Source organism: Uloborus diversus, chromosome 2 (assembly GCF_026930045.1).
Source record: "Uloborus diversus isolate 005 chromosome 2, Udiv.v.3.1, whole genome shotgun sequence".
NCBI lineage: Eukaryota > Metazoa > Arthropoda > Arachnida > Araneae > Uloboridae > Uloborus > Uloborus diversus.
Window position 1 is genome coordinate 111,299,436 of NC_072732.1, and position 17,241 is coordinate 111,316,676.

Here is a 17,241-nt window from a genome sequence, read left to right on the forward strand (position 1 = left end):
AAAAATCCGTAAACTTTCCAACAACTTTACCAAACTTTGTTAGAAGTATATAGATGCAACTGAGTTAACTTCTTCTAAACCTCCTACAACTTTCAGTTCTTCTTCATCTTCCATAATAAAAGCCTTGTAACTGAGCACTGATGAATTGAGTCAGTAATCGCCTTCTTCTTTCGTTGCTGAGATTTCCAGGTTTTTTCTTGTTTAGAGTTGTATTCTTAGCTTTTCTTTTCTTTTCCAAATCTATCTGACGGATTTTTCCAAGTTTTTATGCAGGGCCAAAGGCCAAAGTAAGTCGCAAGTTTTAGGTTAGGAGAAATGTTGTTATTGTCAAATTTTTAAATACAAACCCTAACAGAAATAAGAAGTACAACTATACTACTATACGAAGTATCAAACAAGTGTTTATAAATAAGTATTTAGCAAACTCTTAGCTCATGTAAATTGCTTTCTACATGTAAAAATTTGAGGAGTTATAAAGCACAGATGTTAGCACAAGAAACGTAAAACCACTAGTGTTGCTTCTTGAGCAGAGCTATCGAACTGCTTGGGTACCCATCTTATTTATTACTGAGTGCTTGGGACCTCTCTCTAGGTCAAAGTACGTCGAAAAATTGCTTTCAGAAAGTTGATAGAGAACATTGTTATCGTTTTCTCAATTTGGGTCAAAGAAGGACTCTAGGGCCAAAGTAGCTCGCGTTTACGGTACCATGGTATTCTACGCCATAGAACAGTGATTTCCTAACTTTTTATGCCCAAGGGCCACTCCTTATATTAAAATTATTGTATAAAATTTCAAAAATTTTCATTTTTTTGAAATAAGATGAGAACAATATGGAACAGGAAAGAAAATACAAACTAATTGTTGTTATCATTACTCGATGCTTATTTTATTAAATGCATGCTTTTCAAAAACCAATTTCTGAATATTTTCCCCAAATTTGCGACATTGTGACTTCTTGTGCTTTTTGATTTGCAACATTGAATAAAATAACAAGCCACTCGAGTCAGCTTCGCGGACCGGATGTGGTCCGCTGTCTGTAGGGACACTGCCATTCAGCTCACTGTTCTGCCTTCTCTAGCTTTTCTTGTAACCTTATCTTGCTGGTTGAGGTGTTTCGCAGTGATGTCTTTTTCTGACTCTCGGGAGGGTAGTTATTCCGAGTAGTCGAAGTGTGATTGTTTTTCTCATCTCGCGATCTCAGGTGGAGCTTTTTCTTTATTATTTTTATTATTATTTTTTTTTTTCAGTAAACATGAGTTTTTCTTATCGCTTGAATACTCACGTGATTTCCGAAATCTTGCTCTTGTTTCATTAAAAACTGGGTATGAGCCTAAATGAACTAAAATAATTAATAGATTAAATACATTATAGTTGTTGATTTTGAGGGGGATAGGTAGTGCGAGAAAAATTCTAACGTGCGAGATCCATGCTATTCATTTTGACAAGTGTTCTGACAAGTGCTCTCCCGTTGGTGGATGTACAAGCTTTTTAACCGTTCCCTAAAGCAAAACTGAATAACGAAACTAAGTCAATTTATTAATGAAGTTAGCAAACTAATTTCAATGCTGAACGTAAACAAGCATAGATTTTTGGGTTTTGAAAACTTTTCGAATAATACTGATTTTTTCAGTTTTCCTAAATTTATCATCAGTTCCAAAGCGTTTTAAAAAGTTCCTTTTATATTCGCAACTCCAGAGCTCGAATATGCTGCCTTGCGGTGATTAACAACACTAAAGAAAAAGGTAAAACATTCCATTCCACGTGTTTTCTTTGGGGTAAATTACAGGCTTCAGACAGTTTGTGGTGTAATGTAATTTCAGAAGAACAGAAAAGAAAGCTTCCCACTAGGGGTGCAAAATCGATGTCGATGTTTTGGAAACATCGATGTTTTTGTTAAAACATCGATTTTTTAACATCGATGTTTTTCTTTCGATGTTTTTGGACTATCGATGTTTTGGTTTCGATGTTGATGTTTTTGCATTTTAATTGAAAATTATCATAAAATTTGCTCCAATTTTCTCGCTCTCTCTAATTAAGTTTACTTATGGAGTTGCCAAAACAAAAAAAAAATCATTTTTTTTGCACTCATTTTATAAGATCAAATTTTCTGTGTAGAGGATGATTTTTGGGAAGATCACTACAAGATAGTAAAACATTAACTAGAGAGTGAGGAAGAGGTCAAAGCTGTTGGAAGAACCTAACACTGGTAGTCTGGTGCCAGAACTTGCAGTCTATTTCAAGGCCCCAATTCTTAAACTAAAGGGATATCCTATACGTAACTAGGGTGAAAATTATAACTGGTAAGAGAGAGTTGGTATAAGTTGCTAAAGTATTTGATAAGTGATGGCAATTTCTGTTCCATCGGAAAGAGATGTTTCTCTGACTGGTGGGCTAGTCTGCGAAAAGAGAAATGCGCTTCTGGGGGACAAAGTAAACTAACTTCTTTTTCTCCAAATTGTCAACACCAGTAGTCGGAGTTACTTATCGACTTCCCCCAGCAAGTCGTCCCTCTATTACTTACAATTTGTGTTTAATTATTAACTAACAGTACAACACATATTTCTTGCTCTTAAAAATAATAGTTAGAATTAATTTTGTATTGTTAAAATAATTAGCACAAGTTTATCTCATCATTAAACTGACGGTAAGTGCATGATACATTTTTCTTAGATTCTTTTCTGATGTAAATTTACTTTTAGTTTCATTCGGTTTGAAAATATTTCCTTATTACTATAACTAGTTGTATTAATCGGTGCTTGTCTTATATATTATCAATTTTTGCCCTACTATAATACCAAGTTGTTGCGAAATTATTCTTATTAAATTAAATTCATGATTTGAGGTTCAGTATTTTCAGTACATTCGTCGGATAAGTATTCTTTTGAATTGCTTAAATTAGTGTAGCATATTCAAAAGTGTATGTTTTACATTGATAAAAAGATCGATGTTTTAAAACATCGATGTTTGGAAACATCGATGTTTTTTGGTCGATGTATCAATACCATCGATGTTTTAATTTCTAACATCGATGTTTTGAAACATCGATGTTTTGCTATCGATGTCGCACCTCTATTTCCCACAAGCACGATGAAAAATTACTGTCACTCACTAAGCGTCAAAGCAAGTTATAAGTTACGGCATTTGTTTGTTTTACCTTTTTCATCCGCCATTAGACAGTGGCTGCAACGCCCCCTATATTTTATTGGAGTTGCGAATACAGTTGGCTCTCTAATAAACGACTTTCCATGAACCACAAAAAGTAGTGATTAAGTAGAATACGTCCTTAAATAGATGGATAATTACCTATTAGAATTTTTTACCATTATTAAGCGATTCGTGTGGTTCCCTGGTAAGGATGAAATTGAAAATGGCAAGGAAAGAATTTAGACGCGTATCTTTTTATTTGCACCATTTAAAATGTTTGACATTTTATGTCTTAAAAAAAAAGAAAAAGAAAAAAAACAGTCAAATGCAAAAATCCGTTTCCCTTTTTGCTCCATTTCCCTCAATGTTTTTTTTTATATATATATATAAAGCTACAAAGCGTGAAAATACCCTTGAATAAATTTTTGATGCGTATCTTTGACTTTAAATGCGTGAAATAAGCATTTAGAATATTGTGAGCCGGGAAAACCTTTTTTTCTAATTTCGATGGTGGATAGCGTGGAAAAGGTGTCATTGGAGAAACAAAGTGCCTATAAAAAGAAATTTAACTGTTTGGAAAATTTCAGGATCTGACGCAGTTGCGTTGAAATTTTGACCAAATGCTGTTTTTTAACGTTTTTTGGAAACTTCTTAAAATTGTATACATAAAAAAGTCACTAAAAAGGCCTCATATAGCAAACTGTATAATTATTTCAGATAAAGACCGCAAATAATACAATGTTTCAACGTTTTGACAAATTGTATTAAAAACGTTAAAAAACCCGGAAATGGCCAAAACGTCTACGCATTTGCGGCAAAGGAATGAATTATACCACACACCTGAAATTTTTTTACTGATATTTAATGCCACCATGGCATCTTTACTGAACTACCCATCACCGAAAATAAAAAATACATTTTTTTTTCTGGTTTTGTTTAAAACTAGTGGTACCCGCACGGCTTTGCCCGTAGTAGAAAAGTCAAAGGTCATTTGGTTCGGCTGTACATTTACAAATAATAGATGGAAAATTTCTCGCCAATTTGCTCGCCCATGTTACGGTTCCACGTTATGATAATTTGGTTGGCTCGTCCATCTTATGATAATTTTCTCGGTAAAATGTTCTTAAAATTGGAATAGGAAAAGAACAAAACCGAATTTTCGAAAAAATCGCTTCGAGGTGCATACTCCCATGCTACAAACTAATTTTGTGCCAAATTTCATGAAAATTGGCCAAACGGTCTAGGAGCTATGCGCGTCACAAAGATCCTGACAGAGAGAGATCCAGACAGAGAGACTTTCAGCTTTATTATTAGTAAAGATATTAAAATTCAGCATTTGGTGTTATGTGCTTTTTGCACTACCAATTACACCTTTTCCACACTACCCATCATCAAAATTAGAAGAAAAAAAAGTTTGTTCGTCCTACCCTAATGTAGATGCATTAAAAAATTTCTGTAAAATCAATTTAGAACTAAATTATATTCCAAACTACCATATCTGTTATTCATTAACTAAAAGCATTTGACATTCCTGGTAGAAATATTTTTTTTAACGCAACAAAAAGATTTCAGCATTTACATCTGCAATAAAACCTCATGCTCCAGGAAAAATTTGAGCTTGAGCTCATTAGCACGTTTGGCACAAACATTTCGTCAGAACTGGCAGTCGTAATAATCACACCTCAACCCATGTTAAATCTCCCTTTTAGTTTCTATCGGCGATTAAAAATCTCGCCAGTTTATGGCAAACCCAAGTTTTAAAACTTAAAAATATTTCAGCTCAGATTTGATTCAATTCGATTTTGATTTGATTTTGAGTTACGAAGGGAACCGCTGGCCCTTAATACCAGCAAGAACCTATGGTTAGAATTCTATTAGTTTTATGTGTTAATAAATATTCGTTAAGTAAATTGATAGTTGTCGTTTTTGAGACTTGAAATACACTTTTGATTTAAAAAGAATTTGAAACCTGTAAACATTGGAGCATCTGATTGCTACAACCCATTCGAAACACAATTATTTTGGAACATCTTCAGTCTTAATTCTGAAACCATTTTGAAAAATGGAAAATCGAAGATGCTCCGCAAATTACTGTGGAAACATATAGAAGCAGAAAATATGTAACCTAATTACACAGAGTGAAATCACACCCTCTTTGGGGTGGAAGAACACTTCAATTTGGCTTCTTCTGCAGAGGACATGCGAACAACGTTTCTTGTTTTTGTGTCTCCAAGCATGTCTTCTCTTCATAAGCAGAAGTTTGGAAATTCCCGTTCTGGTGACAGCTACACAATGTCGTTATTCATCTCTGATAAGATAAGTTAGAATTTTTCTTTACTGCAAGCAACAGTTGTTACTGAGATGGTTGATTTTTAGTACGCAGATGTATGTTCTTCTATGAGAGTTGTGACAGTAAATTAGCAGGTTCGTTTCCCGTTTCAACGAATGAATGCAAACCGGAGGGAACAACGAAAAAAAATTTAAAACAAAGAAAATATAAAATTTTCAAAAAAGGGAATAATCCAGAGTAAATATTACAACATATATAATAGCCGATATACAGAGCCCGATCATTCTGATATTGGACACGGGGCACAGTTCTATTTCAGCCCCCCCCCCCTTGGGCCATACTAAGAGTTTTGTAGACACTAGGCATGAAATTCATTTTGTGCCTCCCCCCCCCCCGCTCATTCCTGCTTATTCTATATAATGAAGCTATAAAATATTTCGATACTTGCACATTAACCCAACCATGCTAAATTTGGTGGTACCTCATATCATAATAGAGTATTATACATTTAAAAAGTAGAAGAGATACTGTATACGATAGTTGTATAAGATGTGGTTAAACGTTGCCTGTTGCATTAAATCGTAAATTTCAAAGTTATCTATGATTTAACTTTTAATAGTAAATACAGACTAAGCTTGGAGTGGTTTTAGGATTTGCAAAGAGATCAAGTTTTTAAGGGGAATTTTATCAACAAATAAGAGATTTTTTTGCTTGTCTTAGCATTTGCACAAATATCAATAATATCATTTTACTCTAGTTTCTAAGTGAAATCATTATTTATTTTTAACTATCATGATAAATTAAAGGGATTTTGGGCCCCCCTGAAATCTAAGAGAAGGGGCCTGTGCCCCTCATGCCCCTGCGGTAATCAGGCTCTGCGGATATATACAATAGCTAATGATCGAGTAACGCTCCTGACGTCATCAACAATGAAACTCGCTCGACGACATGAAAATTTGATTACATTTTTTGGTAATGTTTGACATACAGGGAAATGCTTTATTTTGACGAGGCTGAACTGGATCCGGTATCTTAACTGTTTTACTGGTAAGACTCATTTTAAGAGGTTGAAGAAACGAAAAAGTGGTCAACTATTAACGTAATCTACTGGAATTTACGGTTAATCCACTGGAGAATGGGTTAAAATTTCAATTATCAAAATATCACCAAACAAGCAATTACTTCGTTCAAATGTAGAAGCAATTTTCCCCCGTCATATCGTGACGAGCGACTTTCTAGTCATAGAAATAAGAAGCCTCACTGAGCAAGAAAAAAATCCTAGATAAAGAGAAAAGACCAAGGAAATGATCAAAGTGAAAAATTCTGTAATAATAGAGGAAAAATATTATGACTAAAAAGCAAAAATTGAAATTACTGAAGAAAAAAAAATTCATTACGGAAAAAAGAATTTATTACCAAGAAAAATGATAAAAAAAAAAGTTTGAAATGATAACGAAAAATTTCACCGACAAAGTGACATTCTTTCATATTGGAAAATCCTACTGATTGATGGGAAAACTACGATCAGTAGTCGATTTTTTTTACCGTTACCTCACTTTTCATTTTAATGCTATTTGATTTTATTTCATCTTATTTATTATTTGCATTTGTGCAAGAGAGGCTCCCCCCCCCCCCCCCTTTTCAGTGATGTTCACATCAATTTTTCTGAGGGTATACTCCCAGTAATCCATTATGCACAGTGTGTGTATGCGATCATATGTATAAAAATTTCAGTAAAAAAAAAAAAAAAAAAAAACTCATGACCGAAAAAAAGGTCGAGAGGGAGGTGGGGGGAGGGGGGTTAGTGAAAGATTAAAAAATTCCGACAACTATGGAAAAATCCTAAAAAATATTAACAATCTCATTGGGAAAGAAATTCTAGTGTCCAAAGGGGAATATCAAGTGAAACATTTAGGCAACTAAGGGGGTCGGCACAAAAAAAGTTCTAATCCTTACAAGAAAAAACCAAATGATCTGCGAGAAAAATGTCCTTATTTAAATGAATAAATTCAAAAAATACATTAATAAATAAAAGGAAAATGCTCAAAATGAAGGGTAAAATGAAATAAAAGAGGGACTACAGTTCCAAGAGTAAAAATCGTTCAGAACGCCATAAGTACCTCATTTTTTCATAAAGAGGAAGATTTTAAGGTTTAAATATTGTTTTCCTTTTACTGGGCAACGGCTAAAAAATTTTTCCAAGGAAAATTATTTTATTTTAAAATTAGCTGGTTAAATATTGTAGAGAAATCTTTCTTTCTTCATTTTCCTTTTTTCTTTCTTTTTTACTTATTTAAAATGGAATTTTTTTAATGGAGGAGCTTTTTGTTGTACAATTTATTTCTTCTATTAATTCATTTGTATAACTTCTCTTACTTTGCTCAATTTCATCTTGAAGAAAAAAGGTAATTAAATTGTTTTTTTCCCCCATTTAGTTGAAAATTGAAAGAATGAATATGACATATTTTCATATTAATTCACACAAAATTTTTTATGGCTCTTTTTTTTTTTTTTTTTGTTCTCACTTTAAAAGAAGTGTTTGATATAACGCGGAGAATAAAACAGCACAGAGAGATACGGTTGCAGTAAAAGTCAATGTTGACATAGGGAAAGCAGACTTGGTTAATTCTAGAGGAACTATTAATTGAATAAAATAAAATAATATTTTTTTTTTCTGAAGAAAGAATTACGAGTCCAAAAAACCGCCCAAAAAAGAATCATGAGTTATTTCTTGTCTTTTCTGATTTGAGTGTTGCATCTTTTAAACCCCGAGTTGGTCTGATGAGGTGTAAATTTTGTTTCACTATAATGGCAAACTGTCGTTTCTTGAAGACTCAAACTCGTCCGTATACCCACCATTAGTCAATATCCGATTTTTTGTTGCGAAGTTTAACTAGACAGGCGACGCCCGTAAAAAAGGGTACTATACTATTCAGTTATTGTTATCGAACTCGGCTGTCAGGGGGCAAGCCATAAAGTGAAACACGTGACCACTTAAGTTTATGGTTACTGCATCCACCGGCACCTTGGATAAAATAGTCCTAAAAGGTTGATTTTATCATTTTCGTGGAATTTCGAAAGCTTTTCAATAACAGCCAGATAATAATGTTAAGGTTTCTATACATGAACACCTGGATTTTAGTCGTTCTGAAGGTTGTAAAAGAAAGATGAATTTAGCTTGAAATTTACAACACAAATGATAACATTCTTCAGCGAACCCAAACTTAAGCTGCAAAATCAGATCTTTGTTCTGGAAGAACTTTAATAACACTTATTGCTCCAAAAGACGACATATCTACAGTTGGAAAATACAGTCACTAGATCCTCATTTTACTCGAGCTTATTTTACGTGGTTTAAGATTTGACATCTTTATTTTATTTTACGCAGATGAGTTTTGATTTTACGCGGATACGGCATAGCAAAACTATAAAATATTTTCTTCTTTCAAATTCCCAGTTCCTGACATTGCAGACAACATGCATTAAACTGCATTTTGGCTCGCTAATAAAAAAGCTTGGGCCACTGAGGATTTTTTTTTTTTTTTTTTGCAATTGGTTCCAGGGCTCTTTACAAAAGTAAAATTATTAAACTCACACAGTTCAGAACTCACAAGAAAGAAGAGCTTTTAGAAGTGACAAAGGAGAACGAAACTAACAAAGATACCGACACCAATATTACACAACCAAAAGTTTTCACTGAAAATTTTGAGCCACTCCTTGACAATGACAAATGATCTTTCTGATTTGCTAGTGAAGAAAGATACCGTCATGGAAGTTACGTTAGTGATTATGAATGTGCTAATGCCCCACAAAGAACTACAGAGAAAAATAATTAATGACTGACAAAAGATTATAATAACCAGCTCTTTTTTACTTCCTTTTACAAAAAAGGAAGTATTGTATTCGCGAAAAAAATTTACACTCAGAAATCGAAATTAATTTCCATTTTACTCACCCCCGAATGAATATTGAGTTTTTCTTTTCGACTCGACCACGCGTGGATAAGTGCCTAAGAACGTATAAACACGCGAAATATCCATAATGACGATTCCCGAGTTAATTACAACGAATTTTCTCGTGACGTCTGTATGTACGCATGTATGTATGTGCATATATGCGTATGTATGTCGCATAACTCAAGAACGGTGAGTCCTAGAAAGTTGAAATTTGGTACGTAGACTCCTAGGGGGGGTCTAGTTATGCATCTTTCCTTTTGGTTGCATTCGGGTGTTTCTAAAGGGCTCTTTTGCGCCTTTTTGGGGAGAAATCATTGTTAATTTCGATGTAAACTCAAGCGGTGTTATTATTTGGCAGACACTCGGCGATATATCGCCAAACTTTTGGTCGCCAAGTTTTGTCGCCATTTTCGCGACAAATTTGGCGTTTTTTTTTTTTTTTTTTTGAAAAATCTGTTTCAATTTGGCCACTGTTGGTGATATTTAGAGAGTAAACTATTGAATCACCTTAAAATTGCCAGTAATGGGGAAATTACATTAAATTGGAGTAAAAGGAAGTCACGTGATGCACACATCAGTTCGTTTTATACAAACAATAAGTTAATTCATGTTTTCTCAATCCACGTTGTGCTGGAAAGATGAGTGCCACAATACGAAATTTTTCAATTTCTTTTTTTCGGTTAAAAGCCTTCAAAGGACGTTCTCTTCTTTGGAAAATAATGACAGATTTTTTGTTCGAATATTAACCACTGGAGAGCGCTGCAAACTTACTTTTCTTAATGCAAATTTCCTGAAGTATTCAACATCAAACGCTTTTCCTGTAAAATTTCATTTCTTCGTATTGTGGCACTCTTCTTTCAAATGAGCGATATGTATCGAAATAAATGCACACGAAACTTATAATATCTTGACCTATTGCTAGAATTAAATACTTCTTTTCATCTATGGAACCTAACCCCTATTTTAACACTATTATTAAGTCTTATTTAAGCAGTTTTGATTTGGACGGCATTCCCGTGGAACATAGCCCCTGCGTATAAAACGAGGGTCTACTGTACCTAATCTATCAAGTTTTCGTCTTTCAAAATAATTTTGTACGTTTCCTCCAAGTGCTTACCAGGAAACATCACGAGTTCAGTAATCATGAAAAAAGTTAAAAATGGTCGCATTCGAAAGAGTATCTTTAGAAAAAAATTTGACCCAAATATTGTGTGCCCTCGTCCTTTTGTTTTTGAGATATGGGGGGTCAAAGTCTGTCGAAATCTTACGAAAATTCGCCAAAGTTAAAGACTTGGCAAGAAATGGAAAATACCACGTGATTTCATCGCCTGCGTCTAGCAAGACTCTCATTTCCATTTCTGGTCATCTGCAAAGCGCGTAAACGATGTTTCGAATTAACCCTTTACTTGGGTGGGTAAAGTTAAAAAGTAACTATGAAGCCTGTGAAATGGAAACTAGAGAGCTTTATCCAGAGGAGCTACAACTTTATAACGAAATTGAACGCAGGATTTAACTTTGTAATCATGATAATAATGCATTTCAGAATTTAAGTGCATTTCAAGTGTGTTTTACTTAACTAATTTAAGTTTGTACTCTTGTAATGAAATGTGTTGTAAGTAATTAATAATTATGTACGAGAATTAATATGACTAAGCAAAAAAAAAACATGCTTATTAAAGCTTATATATTGAAAATAAAATGGATAGTTTTTGATGTTGAAAGAATATGATTATGGATTGTAGTATCCCAGCTCTTATTTATTTTTTCAAAAGTTATTATCATTCATGAAGTTTTATTGTCTGACCACTGCTAGCGAAAATGTTCAATTTAAAATCGAAAAAAATAATAATTAAAAAAAAGAAAACAACGTATAGTAAATGTCAAAAATTTGCACAGCAAAACTAACGATGCCGGAAATTACTTCATAACAGATTCTTATCAAAAATTTTATAGTCGACATTCATTACAACAACCCCTGTAGTTCGAAAAAGTCTGTCACTGCAACTGAAAGTCGCTATAACGTAAATGCACATCATATTGCATGTTATTTAGTCATTTTTAAAAATACTGAAGTCACTTTTACCAATTATGTTTCACGTTAAAAGGGAATTCAAATACGAGCAAAATAAAAATTAATACAGATTTTTTTTTATTTGACTTGTTAGAGGGTTTACACATAACTTGAAAACGATACACATAACGAAAAACACACTGGAAATAACTGACAGAAATCGTTTTTTTTTTTAAATTTGAGAACATGGTTTGAAATCTTTAAAAATGTCGTTTTCTTCGTATTTAGATACTGTTGAAGACTTCAGATTTACGACTTTTCAAAAAAAAAAAAAAAAAAAGACTTTAAAGTGTGTTTACCGTTTCTCTACGGTTATCATATTTTTTTCAAAACAGTTTCATCATCGAAAAAACTCTTTGATTGGAAATATTTCACCCGCAGAAACATAAAAGTTTTAAACATCAGTTTTTAACAGTCTTAAGAATAACAAAAAATTCCATTGTTTTTACAATAAAATAAAACAAATATTTCGGGCTGTGGCGTTTTCCCCTGTACAGTTGCACGTTAATATCCCGGAACACAAGCCCCTAAAAATTTCAATGCCGCAGTCTGTGCCACGACACCCCGCGCCATGGTAGTCACCCCGAGTAAAGAATTAATGCGATATTTCTCACGCGCTTTGGTGGTGACCAAATATGGAAGTGAAATGTCTTGTCAGATGCAGATGTTGAATTCGCGCTGTACCTTACATTTCTGAACAAAACTCGCTAAATTTGGCGACTTTACTAAAAATTTCGGCATTTTTTAAGACATCATATTTCGATAACGTGGTCACGAGGGCACGCAGTTTCAGTGCCATAAACATGTTTTCCAATGCTCTTTCGAATGCCACCAATTTGGAATTTTTTTGAATTTCCTTGATCGTGATGTTTCCTGGTTAGAGAAAACTTGTTTTTAAAGAAGTTATTGAGGCACAACATTGTAAGAATATTGCATTTAAATTAAAAAAAAAAAAAAGTATGATAAATCAGAGCCCGGATCATATGCTTTACAAAATCAGCAAAATATGCACTAAAAATACCACCTAAAATAAGCACTAAAAATTTAAAAATATGTACTAATAGTTTTTTATTCATGCCGATAGAAGTTTTCACATCTAAATAAGAATACGGATGACTTTTCTATTCTTGCATACTTTTATTTCAATCAATAAATATGCACGTTAAAGCAATGGGGTTGTTTCTGAAATTTTAATGTATTTGTTCTGAAAGAGCATGCTTAAAAACATAGGATTTAACCATTTTTTAAACAATTTCACAAAGTTTAAGATTTTTTTGAAAATTATTTTAATTGGTACGCAGATTGAAATTCATTTTTTTACGCTACTGCACATGACATCAAAAGTGATGAAATGACATTCACTGATGACATTAGCGTACAGGGCAAATTATCATGTCCTGGCAACGCGATTGACACCAAAGTGTAAACATATAGGTTGCCAATGGAGTAGCGTGTCAAAGTACATCACTTGCGACGTCATAAAGATCACGCCTTGTTTCCAAAATCGGACATTAAAAAAAATAATAAATAAAATATAACTGTTGGAAAATAAAAGTTTTTTATGGATCCATGTTATTGTTTTGCTTATTCTATAAATTTCAGTGACTAAAGGGTGTTTTTTGACCGAAGGAACAACCCCATTATTCAGACAGGAAATAGTATGCATATTAATTACGTTTGCTCCAACAAGTCATAATATGATCTTTGAAGGGTGCTAAGAAATGTGCAAATCTCTTTCAATTTAGGATATCATTTGTTTCTTGACAAAACATTGCCGAATTCTTCTCTTTTTTTACAAACAAATAACATTTCTATCTACAGTCAAACCTTTGCCAAGATCGGAAACTGAACAGTTTTTGCAGATTGCTACAAATTTCTGATTTTGACACAAATTGCAGATTGCTACAAATATCTAAATCAATAATATCTTAATAAATAATATAGATATTTTATTATAATAATACTAGCAAAAATACCCGGCGTTGCCTGGATCAGAAATAAATGTAATAAGCAATCGCTACTTCCTTTCGTTTTCTGTTTTAACTGAAAGAACTCAAAACACAACTTTGACGTGATTAAAAATCGAGCTTCTTCCTTACCATTAAAGTAAAATAGCAATAAGTATAAAGAACGAACGAATATTCATTTAGAAACGAAAGCACGAATTTAAGCAGATAAAAATTTGAAGAATTTCCAAAATATAAAGTAACAAAAACAAAGATCACTGATAAAAACGAGCGCTTTATTTAATTAAATAGTACACACTCAAAAGAAAAAAAAAGCTCTCTACTATGTTTCTTTAAGGATGCAAAAAGTAGAGTTTCCAAATGTTTAAACGACTTTAAACTCATGTCTGCTCCGGAGAAGCCTTGATTCAAAAATTTCATTATGATTACTTTTATTATTGCTGTTGTTAGGCAACGAATTTTCGTAACAATGGGTTTTATATTCGCAACTTCAAAGCTCCAATACGCTACCTTGCGGTGATTACCAATACTAAAGAAAAAGGTAAAACATTCCATTCCACGAGTTTTCTTTCGGGTAAATATCCGGCTTCAAGTAGTTTGTGGTGTAATGTAATTTCAGAAGAATAAAAAAGAAAACTTCGCACAAATACGATGAAAAAGTACTGTCATTCACTAAACGTCTAAGCAAGTTATAAGTTATGGCATTTGTTTGTTTCACCTTTTTTCATCCGCCATTAGACAGTGGCTGCTGCGTCCCCTATAATTTATTGGAGTAGCGAATGTAATTATTTAATGGGGAAATGATATGAAATTTACTGTTTTCCACCATAACTTTTTACAACTAAGTTTTTTTAGCAATAAATTATAGCCTAAGTTGTTCCCCGATTATGTAGTTATCTATGGTGAAAAAATGGTTAAAATCCCTCCAGTTGTTTTGAAGTTTACCCCGGACATCCGGACAGAGATTATCCCTTCATGTATAAAGATGAGGATGAAATTTCTAAGAAAGCAATGTCATGCTTGCTCCAGAGAGGCCTTGTTTCAAAATTTACATTATGATTACTTTTAATGTTGCTGTTGTTAGGCAACGAAGTTTGGAACCAATGGGTTTAATCTTTAATCATTTGATGTGGAAATTACATGACATTTACTGTTTTCGATCACGACCTTCTTAAACTAAGTTTTTTAGTGATAAATTATAGCCTAAGTTGTTCCCCGATTATGTAGCTATCTATGGTGAAAAAACCGTTAAAATCCCTTCAGTAGTTTTGAAGTTTACCCCGGACATCCGGACAGAGATTAGCCCTTTATGTATAAAGATGAGGATGCAATTCCTAAGAAAGCAATGTCATGCTTGCTCCAGAGAGGCCTTGATTCAAAATTTACATTATGATTACTTTTAATGTTGCTGTTGTTAGGCAAAGAAGTTTCGAACCAATGGGTTTAATCTTTAATCATTTGATGTGGTAATTACATGACATTTACTGTTTTCGATCACGACCTTCTTAAACTAAGTTTTTTAGCGATAAATTATAGCCTAAGTTGTTCCCCGATTATGTAGCTATTTATGGGGAAAAAATCGTTAAAATCCCTCGAGTAGTTTTGAAGTTTACCCCGGACATCCGGACAGAGATTTACCCTTTATGTATAAAGATAATTTAATATTTAATATATTTAATATTATTTAATATATTTAATCTTAATTAATATTTAATATTATTTAATATAATAAATATTAATAAACATTAAATTATATATAACTTAATATGTATAATTTAATCTAAAATAAGATATTCAGTAATATGCAATTTGTGCTTTTTGACGTCGTTATTTCTTATCTTACTTCATTATTCGAAATCATTATTTATTTTCACGGTTGTTAATTCTCATACTCTGGAAAACTTTTCAAGGGGTGCACATAAAGAGATAGACATTCAAGTTAAGTGAACATATAGATAGCGAGAGAGAATTTTTAAAAATATACTAGCAAAAATGCATAAGTTCTAAGTGATCTCCCCGCCTGTTTTGCTTCCAAATTAAATTTTAAATGCTATCAAACAAGTTTGTCGGAGGGAAAAAAAATGAAGGGTCACCAATTGCAGTTATAGCAGCTGTAAAATTCAAAATACTTATAACTTCCTCAATGAAGCATTATAGCGTATATATATATCTGAGGAATTTGAAGTTTCGCTTGACCTTAAATCGTTTTCGTCAATGTGTTATGAAAACAGAAATTTTGTTCCCATTTTACAGCATAAATGTTTTCCATAATGTGATCATACATTAAAATTCAATTAAACAACGTTATAAGTGCACAAAATTTGCAAGAAATGCATACACTTGTTTTGGGGCTACACGAAATCATTTTTTCTTTGTTTTTGTTGAATATCTGTAGTAAAGACAGACACTTGACACTATCTTTACCAGGCTTGTCATTTAGAGGAGAGAGCAATTGACCCACTCTGGCTTTGAGAAATTGATATATTTACATATAAATGGGCGCGTTTCCGGCTCTTTTTGGAGAAACAATTGCATTGAGTACACACTCTTTGGCCCACCGGGAAAACGTTGAAATGACGGGCCTGATCTTGATATCTATAAACTCACTTGTTCCAGAGTTGAAAAAGGAGCACCTATAGTGACTCAAAACCACGGGTCTGCATTTTTTTTTTTTTTTAATTTGGCCATTTTTACCGATTTTTATTTTACTTTTACTTTTTAGCACAAAAGTACGGATTTGTTCGTTTATGTAATTTAAACAGTTCCCGTAGATGTGGTTTATCCCTTCCCACATAGAAGTTCAAACCAGAGCCCAACTTGCAAGAACCTTGCATGCATGTTGCATGCCCAGGGTACTTTCAATTTTTCTCGCCCTCTTTGAATGATCAACATATTATCTGTCATGGTAAATGTGATAATTGGTCATTATTAGTACCAACTTCTTAGGAGTAAAAAATTAGAGCGGTTATTACTAAGAGTAACCGAATTATTCACATAAACCATAATATCTGCACCTATACAGCCAGAGGAACGTAAGTCATATTACGATAATTTTACAGTAGAGAGGAAAAAGAATTTTCTGGCGCACGCAAAGAATGAGACGCAAGCTCTTTAAACCCTGATAATAAATTGAAAAGTTTTTTTTTCTCTTTTAATTAAGTTCATATAGCTGGATGCGGCTACTACATTCAATGCACTAATAAACAGAAAATCACAATTTTTGTATTTACCTCCTTCTGATTCTGAGGTACAGAAAGTGAAGTTTTTCAAAAGAACTGAAAAACTGTTTTGCGTATGTTGTAGAAAAATTTCCTGTCCTTTAGAAATTCCATGCCCAGACTACAAGCCCCGGGTGCCCGTGCGATATTTTTAAGCCAGGTTCAAGCGCAGATAGTTTAATAAAAATAAAAATTCAGAATGACTTACATCCACCGGATGGCCAGTCCTTTGGGCAGCAACAACAAGAAGACGGTCAAACTCTTTACAACGAGCATGGTGAGGTGGAACAAAATTCGGATGTTCCTGAAATTACAAATCCTTCACGTGGTGGAGGAAAATAATTCTCCTTTTCCTCATGGCTCTTTAGCTGCGAGAGAAAAAAAAGAATACCGGTGTTCTCAACAATCGCTATCCCGGCGGGGAGTTGCGTTAAAAGTAAGCGGCTTCCAAAGTTCTCTTTCGAAGAAAAGGGGGTGGTTCGCGCGTGCCCCACCCCGGGATCTGCCGGCCAATCGGAAGGAGATGCTCAGACTTTTTCCCTCGCCGCCGGATAGTTTCTTCCGTGGTCTCTCTCTTTGTCCAGTTCAGTTTTC

General features: G+C 33.5%; 1 protein-coding gene across 1 annotated transcript in view; it reads right to left on the reverse strand.

Moving 5' to 3' along the window:
* LOC129216484 (protein Wnt-4-like) overlaps positions 1-16,923 on the reverse strand; it is a 127,459-nt gene extending 110,536 nt beyond the window's left edge. The window contains exon 1 of the mRNA XM_054850699.1: positions 16,856-16,923. Coding sequence (XP_054706674.1) covers positions 16,856-16,923 — 68 coding nt within the window. The remainder of the gene's footprint in view (positions 1-16,855) is intronic.
* Positions 16,924-17,241: the final 318 nt, after the last annotated feature.